The sequence below is a fragment of the Panthera onca genome, chromosome C1 (genome assembly GCF_046562875.1).
Source record: "Panthera onca isolate mPanOnc1 chromosome C1, mPanOnc1 haplotype 2, whole genome shotgun sequence".
NCBI classification, from domain to species: Eukaryota; Metazoa; Chordata; class Mammalia; order Carnivora; family Felidae; genus Panthera; species Panthera onca.
The window spans coordinates 25,515,147-25,529,316 of record NC_138346.1 but is presented as its reverse complement, the minus strand read 5'-3'; the positions used below and the strand labels follow the sequence as shown (position 1 = coordinate 25,529,316).

Sequence of the window (14,170 nt, the reverse complement as noted above, 5' to 3'; positions counted from 1 at the left end):
CACTAGATTGAGCCCCATGTCGGGCTCTGCCTTCACAGAGCGGAGCCTGCTTGAGATCCTCTCTCTTCCTCTCTCTCTGCCCCTGCCCACTTGTGCCCATGTTTGTGCTCTCTGTCTCAAAATAAATAAACTTTAAAAAATAAAAGAGAGAGAAAGAAAATGATTTGGAGGCCATTATGACTATGCAGAGAGATTGGAGAGCTCAGCTTCCATGGAGCTGAACAAGGAACACATTTATGTACCGATTATAAAGGTCAGAAAGTGAAGACTGCCCCTGTCTGCCAAGAATCATATATCTCTCATCAGATGCTTCAATATCCCTATAAAAATCCTTGTGGGGGCTTCCCAATACATGATTAAAATGGAATTTCTAACCAACTTTGATAGGTGTGCACCAAACTGGAATAATTTTAATTTAGAAAAAAAATAATGTAATGTTCCTCTAATGTGTTATCGTAGATCAAATTCATTTTCATTTAACATGAGGAAATGATGGACAAACTTCTCTGGGGCACGTTTGTATTTTGTCCTGGAAAAAATATTTCAAGTGAACTCTTTAATTGTGCAAAATATAGCAATCTTCTGAAATGGATGGTCTTGAGAGCACTGCTCTATGTGATTTAAGAAAACAAAAACAAACCAACAAGAACAACAACAACAAAAAACAATGTCAATATTTATTGAGGGATACTATGTGTTAGGCAATATATTAATATACTGACACATTTTACTGTTTTATTTAATTGTTATAAACACTCTATGAGCTAAATATTATTATTCTAATGTTTAGATAAGTAAGTTCAGAGAGTTTAAAAAACTTGCCAAAAATTTTACAGTTACAGACTGGTAGTTGTCATTCGAAGCTAAATATTTATAAGTCCAAAATCCATTTTTCTTAACCATTATAATCATAGTAGGGTCTCAAAGGAAATTTTCAATATTCATGAGTACAATACTAAATGAGTACAAATGATAAAAGAATATAATAAATGCGTACAAATGAATAAAGAAATACATATATTCCTGTTCTGTAAAAACTTCTGATTTTTCAGATTAATATCAGTTTCTCCTATTTATTGATTAATTTAAATTTTAAAAACATAGGTTTGCTTCATTTTATGCAGACACAAGTATTCTCATTTAGCAAAATGGAAAATGGGTCTCCAGGTTCTCACAACTATGATTCAGAATTTAAACCCAGATTGTATTTCTCTACGGTTCATGTTCTTTCTGTTATACTATGCTGTCTTTCTGTAAAAGCCATGTCTAAATTAATTTTGATGCTAATAAATATTAAATAATGTATAATTTTACTAAATATTATAATAACTTTTTAAGCACTAAAGCTTCAGTAGTAAATGTGCAAAGTCAATCTACGATCTTATTTAACCTCACAACAGCTGGACAAATGGAGGCTGTTGCCCATTTTATAGATGAGGAAACAGATTTAGACACAGTAAGGAACTTGCCTAAGTCATACAGATGATAAGTGGTAGAACTAAAAGAGGAGCACAACACTACTTCCTTCTAAATTCTTCCCTAAAATACCAATGGATGGCACCGTTTCTCATCTCTCACCATATGAGGTGATGTTTTTTGTCTACTTGGTTTTTGTATCTACCTTCCCCAAGAGAATATAAAAGTCATGACAGAGGGGCGTATGGTTGTTGCTCTTTCTTGAAACCTCTGATCTTGGGATGGTAACTACTACATCATAACTTGATATTATGTTAAATGAATAAATAAATGAATCTTTCCTAAAGACCACAGATATTCTCCCTTGTGATTTAAATCTCAAATGTCTAATGAAAACATAGATCTAAACAATAGACAGAGACTTTGAAAATATTCACTTATCAGGCTGCTTCTTTAGTGGGGAAAAATTGAATGATGTATCTTCATGAGATAATCAATGACTTGGAGATTATTTTTCATCCTTGGACTAGTTTGCAACGTGACCCTGGGAAAGTCACTGAAGGTATATACTCTGAATATAATTTTACCATTGACTCAGATTCATGCTACTGTATTTCTCTAAAGATCTAATGATAATTTATTGGAATATATAATGCATTTAAAGTTATATAATAGCAGTAAAAATGATACATTAAATAAGATATAAGATGTAAATGTAAATTATTAAGAAGATAAATATGTAGGCTGTCCTTGTCTTTCTCAAAATGTGGCTATATGACTAGAAAAAAAATAATCTCTATTTTCATTTAAACTGGGAATTGTTATTAAATGAGGTTTGGCTATGCCACTAACACCATGGCTTCTAATTCTAATATGTCCCTTCTACTCCATCTTTGTAAAATATAATAATTTTGCTATGTCAAAACATACCTTCCAAATCTATTCATTCAATTGACATTCACAAACTTCTAAAAAGTGTTAAAAGTCATTATTATATTATTAAATATAATAAGTATCAATTATCTTTCCTAGAAGGTTAGTAGTGTTCTGTTTCTTCTCTAGACTATTTACTATTTCAAAATTTTATATATTAGTATATATATAATACATTTATATAATATATACAATACACATATATAATGTATACATGTATAGTGACTGAGGTCGTATCTGCATATAGACTTTGGCCTTGACCACAAACAAAGCAGAAATTTTGGTGCCCAGTTCATGCATTTAACTGACATCAGACCTTCAGATTTGAATCTAATTTTATTCATAAAGAGAAAATGGCTGGATCCAATGGTAAAATTACAGTTTTCCTATCACTCTGTGTAGCTACTGTGAGCAGAAAAATGGAAAAGAGGAAAGAAAGAAAGAAAATGAAGATTCTGCTCATGTAACACATTCAAGCCCGAAGACTTTGTATCTGTGTGTGGAAGAGGAATTAATTTCTTAACACAGAAATCTACTCTTTTCCATCATTGTGAACTGTTTTTGAACTGAGAGAGGTTCTTCTCTCCACTTTGTGCCTCACACTAACTCCTACTCTGGCACAAAGTATAAATTAAACTAAGGTACACAGATACTTTTTAATGGCCACAAAAAGTCAGGTTTCACAGTAGAATTCTCATTAGCTTCAAACAGGAATATGATATGACATGAAAAGTAAATCAGGGATAAAGTAGAGTGTGAAATTTAAAAAAAACCTACAGTTTAATTAAGAAAATATATTAAATTAACCTAAAATTATACTGACCTTTAAATGATACAGTGTTCTTCAAAAACATAAATGATGGAATCAATCTATTTATAAAAATACAACTTAAAGAGTCTTAGAGGCAAAAATCTAAATTATTTTGCTTAAACATATTAGGTCAATTTTTTATTCTTTAAAATATTGAGTGACTTTTATTTCTATTTTCTTTCAGAAGAATTTTAAGGATGGTACAATTTATTAATTAATCAGGCAATGAATTATCTTGTAGTTTATAGTGGACCACTGACATGTGTTTTTAGAATCATCTCTTTAACTAGTTTCAGTGGTAAATTACTGAAAAAAAAAGCCCTTGAGACCCTACATCTGAATTGAACTGAAATTTAGAATACAGTAGCAACATCAACAAAAATATTTCAAATAAGCTTTTCTTTAGAAAGTAGTCAGGAGCTAAAATTTGTGCAGCAACAGGAAGTCAAACCAATGTTAACCTTTTCTAGCTTGAGATTGAAAAGTTAGAATTTTCTCTTTATTCCTCTTCAATAACGGACTATCTTATTCAAAATACCCCAAAACTCAACTCTTTGCCAGTTCCCTGATAGTTTCCCATGTTTTCAATATTACCAATAATCCAATTTTCTAACATGAAAATTAGAGGTCACAATAACAGCAAATACAGGACAGCATCTTAGGAATCTGTGCAAGAAAACACACGAGGATAGGGGACTCAGGTCCTTTTTTCCAAAAATAAGAAATACTGAATATTAAACATAGGATTCTCTCCTCCTATCCCCAGCATCATCTAAGAACAAATGCTAAGTCTTTTATAGCTGAGATTCAAAAATAGAATATTTTTAAAATAACATCATTAAGGCATTCTAACTATGAATGTAAGTGCCTTTCCTTATTGCCTTCATATCAAATATATTCAAAATAACACAGAATGCACATTCTTACTGTATGCTACACAGTGTTTTAAGCAGAGAATATTACCTTAGTCTCATAATTACTCCATTAAATAACTACTTTTATTATCCCCATTTTCAGGAGACTCAAGAGATTAACTTATTTAAGGCCACACAGCTGACAAGTGGTGGGTCTGGAAATAGAACCCATTCAGACTGGTTCTAGAGTCTGTATGCTCAACACAAGATAGTGCCAAATTACACATTTTAAATTCCTAATTTTGTGGCTTCTGGATGGCTCAGTCAGTTAAGCGTCCAACTCTTGACTTCTGGCTCAGGCCGTGACTTCACAGTTCATGGGTTTAATCCCCACACTCAGGTCCTAGGCTGAAGGCTCAGAGCCTATTTGGGATTCTCTCTCTCTCTCTCTCTCTCTCTCTCTCTCTCACTCTGTCTCTGCACCCCCTCCTTATGTGCACTTTCTCTCAAAACAAATGAATAAACTTATTTTTTTAAAATCCTAATTTATAGTGGTACTTGTGATCAGTATCTACACTGCATAATTGTTCACAGAACAGTTGAGATTGCTTTATCAAAATAACTTATAATTAAAACATTAGTTCAAAAAAATCCCCCAAAGTTGAAAGACTATCTAGTTCTTTCCCAGAAAATGTAACATACATGCTGATGAGAAGGCAATAAAAAAAAATTCTCATGAAGACAATGAAAAGTATTATTCATGATAGAACCTTTTCTTTTATGGGATTAATGATGAGGCACCACTGTCTCATGGTGTCAGATGTCTTGCTCCTCGATGCTCTCCATATTCAGAAGTGCTGTTGAGGACAGCAAGGGTCTTTAAGCTGCAGTGATGTGTATGTGTTTGGAGAGGCAGGTGCTGAATGGCTTAAAGACCTTGCTCAGGCACCAGAGTTCCCTGGTTAGAACACAGGCATTTCAACCTACCGTTTTCTCCATTAGGAGTTAACTTCCCCTATTTTCCTCATCTATAAATTGGGAGAATAATGAGCCATACCTACTAGAGTTTCAGTAAATATTCAATAGCACAATGTGCCTAAAGCACCAAGCAGATGCCAAGTGTATAAGACATGCTTTATCCACATAGACTCAGTCATTATTGGTGTTACCAGGAAGTTTCGTCATTCTAAACTCACATACACTTTTTAGAGTCTGCTAAGTTGTCTTAAAAACTGCTTGCCCAACATGTTAGCAACAAGTATGAAAGAAGGGATTCTCATCATTATTTCTATCCTGGATTCATAAAGCACCAGGAAGGCATATGGTATTATATAAACATTAAATAATAATATATCCTGCTCTGCTTCCAAATTAAATCAAGTTCCAAATACAGCATTTGCAAAGTTAATATGGCTACCCATAAGAGTCAAACAATTTTGGTGTTTAAATTTCTGTCTCCTATGACATAAAGTTTTGTAGAATGACATACCAAAGGAAAAATGGAAAGAAAACTGGGAATAGGGGTAAAATTTGTTAAAAATATTTTCTCCCTTATATACGAAAACACAGATTAGTTGTTCAACTATTTATGTGTTAGCTGTGTGCATTTAATCAAGTAACTTACATTCTTTGTGATTTTATCTGTGAAATGAAAATCATGATACTTACTTCATAGGTTTGTGATGAGACAAATTAATTAATGAATAAAATATAGAGTAGTGGTTTGCACAGAGTAAGAGCTGCTTGATGTTAGCTATAATTATTATTTTCCTATGTATTGTTGTATTTTCTACAGGTATGTTATAACACAAATATATATAAGTTACTTTACAGTTTTACCTCCAACCCCCCCTAACTTTATCAGTGAAAAAAACAAAGTGGGTATTGAATTAATTATGATGCTATCTTACTTTCCTGAGCCACTCTTGGTAAGAATTGAAAGCAAAGAAGACAAAGCCTCTAAGTTACTGGAATAACTATTTGTGAAATACTTGTGTTTACTCAGACCATATTACTCATACTTTACAGAAATTTTTAAAACAATTCTCTGTTTTGAGGCTTTCAACCTATACGTAATAAAAACAAATTGCTTTTAAGCACTTCATGTTCTAGGAGCTGAGCCAAGGAAGTTGCATTGGACTATTTTATTTAATCTTTGCAAGCCACTATGAGGAAGTATATTAATTTTTTATTGCTGTATCTAATTACCACAGATTTAATGGCTTAAAACAATACAAATTTATTTTCTTACAGTTGTGGATGTCAGAAGTCCTGAATTGGTTTGTAAACTGGAATAAAATCAAGATGTGGCAGGCCTGAACATTGTAGGGAGAATCTATTTCCTTTCTAGAGGTAGATTCTATTTTCCAGCATGTGGTCCCCTTCCCTGTCTTCAAAGCACATCACTCCAGCTTTGCTCCCATCTTTATATCTTCACTTACTCTGATCCTTCTGCCTCCCACTTATAAGAATTCTTAGATTACATTGGACCCACCTTGGTGATCCAGGATAATCTCTTCATCTCAAAATCCTTAATTTAACAACATTCACAATTCCCTTCTAACATGTGAAGTAACATATTCACAGATGCCGTGGATGGGATATAACATATTTCAGGGTAGGGAGTTTCAGCCTACCAGAAGTAGATACAATTATGCTCATTTTGCAAATAAGAAAAAAAGGTAGTACTGAGAACAAACTGAGGGCTGATGGGGGGTGGGAGGGAGGGGAGGGTGGGTGATGGGTATTGAAGAGGGCACCTGTTGGGATGAGCACTGGATGTTGTATGGAAACCAATTGACAATAAATTTCATATATTTTTTAAAAAAGTGGGTACCATCATATTAATGCAGGTCCTTCAGATCCTAATGCTGTTTCCACTATACAATTGTGCCCCCAAAGTAGAAAAAAAAAGATGAAGGAAGGGTTCTCTCTTTATGGGTTTTTCCCATAAAGATTTTTTCAAATTCTTCATGAGTTAAAAATATTTATTAAATGTTTATTGAATGGCTACTATACCAATTTTCGGTGCTGGGAAGAAATATGAATCAGACTGAGTCAGTAGCTAGGTCATTACAAATTTTCCCATATATTTAAATACCCAAAACTCTTCACTCTATATTGAGAGTCGCAACCAAATTCAACCACGTAGTCGAAAGCTCCGGTTTCATGTTGTATAAACCTTTGCAATTTGCCATGTCTGGAACTGAACTCTCAAATTTTTTTCTACAATTATGTTCAAATCTCAGCCTTCACCAGCTCAGGAAAGAGCACCACCATACACCCCAACAACTTATCATATTCAGAAGCCTATATTTATCTAAAAAATATATCTTAATCCTATTTACTTCTCCTTACTTTCATTACCCCCAGACTTCTGACTGGTATCTTCATTTTCATTTTTGGATTGCCTTGATTTCAGCTCCATATATAAACTGGCAATGTCCCATTAGAACGTAAAATACTTCAATATCTACTGTTTTTGTAATAAAATGCAAACCTTTCATGCTACACAGGGTTACCACATCCCTTGTTCTGTTTAACACATTTGTGTGTCTGTTGCCTTCGTGTAACTAGTGATAGAGCCTTCTTTCACTCTTAAAAATGTCCCAGCTGGATGATACATTACATGGTCACCATATCTATACAGCTCTTGTGGAATCTTTCCTCTGCCTAAATTTTCATCCCATAGCCAAATATTCTCCCTCAGGATTCAATGGTGTCTACCTTAAGTGTGCTCTGTAATTATTTTTCGTCAAAATGTGAACCCAAGCATTAAGTATAATACTATACTTAATTGTTTTATCTGTTGGCTATTCTGGCCATTAGGGTATACAAAGACAACCAGGCCCATGTCCACGTTGTTTGCCCCTAGAAAATTCAGGCAGCATAGTACCTGATACATGGAAGGTGTCTATAGATGTTTATTAAAAGATTAATGACTAAAGAAACTTGCCATACAGTCAATCATATAAACTACATAGTATAAAACTTGAATAATAAAAATGTGTTCAAGATACCAATGACCAAACAAATGCAGAAATTGCTTCTGTTTGGAGAAAAAGGTTGAGTAGGGAAGGTTCTGTAAGCAGAGGAACCCAATCAGCATTGATGGATGAAAGGACCATCGTTATGTGATCAAGAAGCTATAAGGAAAGATTTCTAAGCAGAAAGGATGGCATTCACAAAGGCAAAATGGTTTAAAACAGTGCAATTATTCAGGGAACTCAAAGTAGTTTCTATTATTAGAGTGTACAGCTTTGCATAAATGATATATTGATGTCATGAATCTCTAAGGACAAAACCTAAATTATGAAGAATACTGCGGGAAACATAGAAAACAGCAAAGAAATTTGAAACTTAGTTTTATTCTCATTTATACTGCTAGAATGATTTGAGAATTTCTATTGCATGTTTAGCTCACCTTATAATTTATTGGAGTTCTTAGGTAAGTAAATCAATTTTTGAAGAGTTGTGTTTCAAACTTCATTACTGTAAAAAATTCTCTAAGTTGTCAGTTCAACATGTAATAGTAACAAAAATATAATACATGGTCCATAATGAAACTATAATGGAATTTATGGTATGAAAACTAAACTGGACCGTCCCTTTAGATAATTTTTTGGAATTTTAAGAATTACCTCAAATTTCTACTCTAGGAAATGAATTTTTATTCATTCATAGGCTGTAAAAAGAAATAGACTAGAATTACTAAATTAACACTTTGGCATCTATCTAATACAAATGCAAAGACGAACACATCTATAGAATTAACTGAACATTAGGTCAATTTGTGATGTAAATAGAGGTTTAAATAGAGAATTAAAACTCATTTCACATCTATTTATCTCGGAGAAAATTTTCAAGAAACATTCTTGGTATAGGTGATCATAAATGGGTTATTTGAATGTAAAACATGGACACCAGAAATTTCACACCAGTGGACTGCAAGGCATAAATGCTTTTTTTCGTTTCTAGAACACTTCAGCAGCTTGAGCCAAGATTTAAATTTGGAGAAGTCACATAAAAAAAAAAAAATCCAGAATTTTGGCCCCTTGGAAACACTGGAAGAACACATAACAATGGTGGAAAAAACCGTAGTCCTTTCAGAGGGCAATGGTGTTCTCTAGGTCACCACAGAGCCCCCACCCCATCACCTCAGGTCCTGAGATCCATGCCACTTCCTTATGCACGTTACATGCCCGAGACGGTGTGCCAGGCTGAAAAACCCCAACCATTAAAGACTAACTGAGAATTATCAAAATGTCTAGGAGGATATTTAGAACTTGATCATTTCTAATATTGAGAATTAAATGTACATACTATCTTAATAAAGTTGTCTATAATGGGATAATGCTTATATTCAATCTTTTCTTTCTTGGATTTTGTTTGTTAATTAAACTATATCAAAACAAACGAAAAGCTAAACAAATTTGGTAGAACATTTTTTTTCTTCTGATCAGTAATCTATTTGTTTTGGCATCTGGTTAACATAACACAAATAGCAGTAAAACTTCCCCAAATATATAAGTATATCATGTGTTTGATCTGTGATTTGAATGCAAATACTTCCCTACATCTTTCAATATAGCACAAGTAATTTGTTTTATTTAAATATACTGAAAGACCTGACATATTTTCAGTATCCATACTATTCTAGATTAGGAGATAAGAGAGGAGAGTCATTGCCATCAAAAGTGATGGGAACTTACCTTAGCTATTTGGACACACCAGTTAAGCAGTAGCTGGGATCCAATGTTATCCTTATGTTCATGTACATAATCCAACAGGCAGCCATGGGGCATAAGCTGTGTAACCAGTTGAATGGTTGGGCTCAGACACACACCCAATAACCGGACTAAGTGTGGATGGTCCATACTTGCCATGATCAAAGCTTCCTATTAAAAAAAAAAAAATTAATGTAATTTCAACTCAAATTCCTTTATAGCACTCACTATATTAATGGTGCTGATAATAATTTTGAAAATGTACTCTCATTCAATGGAATCCATTAAAAATGAAAAGGCATTATTGCAGCTATTATATTTTTAAAGTGATTTAATTCAAGTAAATTTAAGTGAAAAAACAAGGAATATACATTTATTAAGATGGACAATGTTATAAAATTAAATGAATATAAAATTACTATTAGTGTTTTGTCTTTTGTAGTATGAACAATATTTGATTTTGCTAAGTAAGTTGATATTGAATCTTGACTTATACCATGGATTTTTAACTTTTGATCTTGGTTCTGGAGTACAATAATCCATACAAATGTAATTATTTGTACATAGTACAAGGCGAACCAAAGGTAAGTCATCTGTTATTAGTGTGGAGTCAGATAGAATACACAGGTATAATTTAATAAATTATAAATATCAAAACTTAAACAATTACAAGCACTATGCCCATTGGGGATTTATGTAGAAAAATAAACCTTTAAATTTGCTCCATACATTTGCCTTTATTCAATTCTACTTCATTTCCAAATTTATAAGTCGTGTATTAGTTATAGAATCATAAAATATAATAGCTGAGTGAGACCATGAAAACTTGTCTACTCCAACTTTATCATTTCATGAAATGAGAAAATAGCTCTAATTTCTTTATCATAATCATGTCATTCTTGTTTAATGAAGATTGGACATATGATAGTCATTTAGTGCATCTTAAAGTTACTCTCCAATAAAGTTATTTTAAGTATCTTTACTATAATTTAAAACAAATAGGACCTTCCATGCATGTGCACACACACATGCACACACACACACAAGGGGGATGGCACAGATGTGACAATTTATTATCAATTAGTGTACCTACTTTGAGGCTATGAGAATGTTTATATTAGCATTCTTGTATATCTTCTGTGCCTTTGAAATTTTTCAAGACTAAAAATGGAGGACAGAAAGCTCTACTGATCTATTATTTAAGATGACATGGAAAATCGAATAAACAAATTATTTCCATTCCCTCTCATTTCCACTACATTAACAATAAGGGCATTAATAAAGAGGCAGAAACCAACAATCATAGAAAGGAGGCAATAAAGATAGAATACAGAGTAGAATGTGGCTTAATAGTAGTAACTAAATTAACAGACATAAGACATCCGAAGCTTAATGTAGCAGGTAGGGAAACTGAGAAGAAATCCAATTTACACCACATGTGTCACCACCGAAGGCTCAAGTAGTGTTAGTGCCTCAAATCTGTGCAAATGGAACAGGGAGGAGAAACTGACTTCAGTAGGACCGTTTCAAAGTGTATTTTGGAGGCACTTAAGACGGCAGATCTCCTCCTCTCTTTCGTCTTTGGGAGAAGCTAAATCAAAAGGATTGTGGACTATGGCTATTAGGCAAAATAGAGAGAGAAGTACTCTGGTGAAAATAATAAGATTATGTAAATTTATATATAGGGAAAATTGGGGCCCCTTCTACTTCCTCTTCCCAAATGGAGCTGTGACTTCGAAATTCTGAAACTTAAATTGTTTAAACCTCAAATTCCAAAGCCAGCAAAAATTCAACCAAGGTAGTGGATATATACACATGTTCAACCATGCTTGTTCTTAAAGAAACTTCTCTCAGATGCCTCCTTTCTCTGTTAGCTGTGCTCACTAAATAAGAGGGAGCAATTAAAAGAGTACATTGAATTGAGGAAACAGAATAACAACAGTGAAGGGATATTCCAGAATAAAAGCTGTTCAAGAGACCGAGATAGCAGTCAGTCCAGACTTCAGTGGGCATATTGCTCTGGAAAAGGTGATCCAAGAAGATGGAGATGATAGAATACCTAATGACTTTAAAATACATGAAGAGCATATATATTTATCAGAAACCGAAATTCAAATTAGTGATCAATGCACAGAAAACTAGGCAAAAATAAAATGAAGCAATTGATTTGGTAAAACACAAAGATATCCATGAAAAAGAAAATCATTGTACTCGCCATAGAGCATGGCAGGGAATAGTTGTAGAAACATAATGACATAAGTACAAATGCTGATATATACAGACATCACATAACTATATTGAAAACTGAAGGGAAGGGAGGTGTACCTCTGCAAAGGGGTGATAGGAAGAAAGTGAAAGGTACATTCCTGTTGTTCCTAGTGACAAGTTAGCATATGATGCATAAAATGGAAAAATCAAGAGTTGACAGTGTTAGCATATTATTTAGATATAGAGTTAAGTGAAAAAATAAATTGCTGAGAAGCTGAAAGTGATTGTTTTGGGCTGTGGAAAATGAGAAGGAAAAGGAATGGAGGGTCACTCTAGAATTCTGTCTTTTACTATTCGCCTTGTAGAAGTATTTGACTTACTATTATTACTTTACAGCTATTTGAGAAGACATTAACTTTAAAAAAATTTTTTTAATGTTTGTTTATTTCTGAGACAGAAAGAGACAGAGCATGAGTGGGGGAGGGTCAGAGAGAGAGGGAGACACAGAATCTGAAGCAGGCTCCAGACTCTGAGCTGTCAGCACAGAGCTCGATGCAGGGCTCGAACTCACACACCATGAGATCACGACCGGAGCTGAAGTCAGTCATTCAACAGACTGAGCCACCCAGGCGCCCCAAGACATTATTAACTTTTAAACTCCACTGCTACTTTAGCGGTGTTGAATTCAGCTGAGTCTAAAGATGATTCACAATTACGTGTTTATCTGATGGAGTATATGAATTTACTGGATCTAGCTAGGTTCTTAGTCAAGTATTATGTTTTACTTTTATGAGTGAGGAACAGTGGGGCAGAATAGGCACCTGTCTTTGAGAAAGAAGATATATAAGGCCAAACAGAAAAAAAAAAATAAGCTGATAAAATACTATCAGCCCAACTCAAAAGACTGTTTTGAGTCTTTGTGGGCAGAAGCAGAAATTGCTGTTTTCCAGATGGCTTCTGAGTAGATGCTGACATTCCTCCTTCCTCAGTAGCCCCAGGCAACCAGAAGCATAGAACAGGGGAGGATACCGGTTTCTATGTTTCCTTGCTGAGCCTGTCACCACAGCAATGCCTTGAGGACTAGCAGCCCAGAGAGCACTGAGTAGTTTATAGGTACGTATGAGACACTCAGCAACTGCCCGAACTATTTGGGGAAATTTCTCTGGTGGCTGGAGTTTCTGCATAATGAGCAGGGCCAGAAATTTGAGTCATTACTATGAATATGGCCAAAAAAGTAGAAACATTTTGGTTTCACTTACTGTATATTTTAAACATTGGAAAACATTTGAAACATTAGTAAACATTTGAAATAAAGGAAATCAATGTAGTTATAAGGAGAATACAGATAGGAATGTTAGCAAGTAATATTACCTATTATTTAATCCAGTATTGTTATTCATTAATTAAATATTAACATTAATATTGAAAGTGTAAACCACAGGGTTCCTTCACTGAATTATGATATGCACACATATAAATATACACATATACACCAACAAATAAGCAGAACATGTAATCAAATTAAATAGCAAATTTAATCAAGCACAAAATTAGATATTATCTAATTACATTAAATTTATATTGATTGCATTTTCTCTATTTCTCTTCTAGGGGCTTTCAGTCTTTCATGAGCATGAGTTGCCTAGGTTTGTCATTACAAGTAGTTATCCTGGTCCCACTCCCAGATAATCCAGTCTAGAAATTGATCATAAAGCTGCATTTGTAGCAAGCTCTCCAGGTGAAGCTACTGTAGGAAACAGGGAAATTGAGGACCTCTGAAACATTGCCAAGAAATGTATCTAGAATCCATTGCAAAAGTAGTAACTTGCAACTGTGGTTTGATCCTCATTATAAGCCTAGTAGCAGTCAAAGGAGGCAGTGATTCTCAGCTATAAAAGGAGAAAACCAAGGCTGGTGGGCTTACTGCCTCAGGTCTTATGATAACTGGCAGATCAGGGTTAAGACTCCTGATATCTGATTCTTAGTGCAGTGCTATTTCTTCTGATACTGTACTTTTAAATTTTCACTTCCATCAGCACCTCTCACTGTAGATGCTTATCTTGTTAAGAGGAAGACAGCTCCAAACACCTGATATCAGTCGTACCTGAAGAATTGGGTCAAATTATACCTAAGTTCCTGAAGAAACACTAAAATCAACCAACAAATTCGCACTAACAGGTAAACTGCCATTGTACACAATGCGCTTTCAGAAAGCATGAGGA

At 34.0% G+C, this 14,170-nt stretch overlaps 1 protein-coding gene across 4 annotated transcripts in view; it reads right to left on the bottom strand.

The window, feature by feature from the left end:
* Positions 1-14,170, bottom strand: part of ERBB4 (erb-b2 receptor tyrosine kinase 4) — a 1,144,263-nt gene that overhangs the window by 165,927 nt on the left and 964,166 nt on the right. For all 4 annotated transcript variants that reach the window (XM_060623387.3, XM_060623389.3, XM_060623384.3 and 1 more), the window contains exon 20: positions 9,726-9,911. In XM_060623387.3, the coding sequence (XP_060479370.1) occupies positions 9,726-9,911 (186 nt within the window). The remainder of the gene's footprint in view (positions 1-9,725; positions 9,912-14,170) is intronic.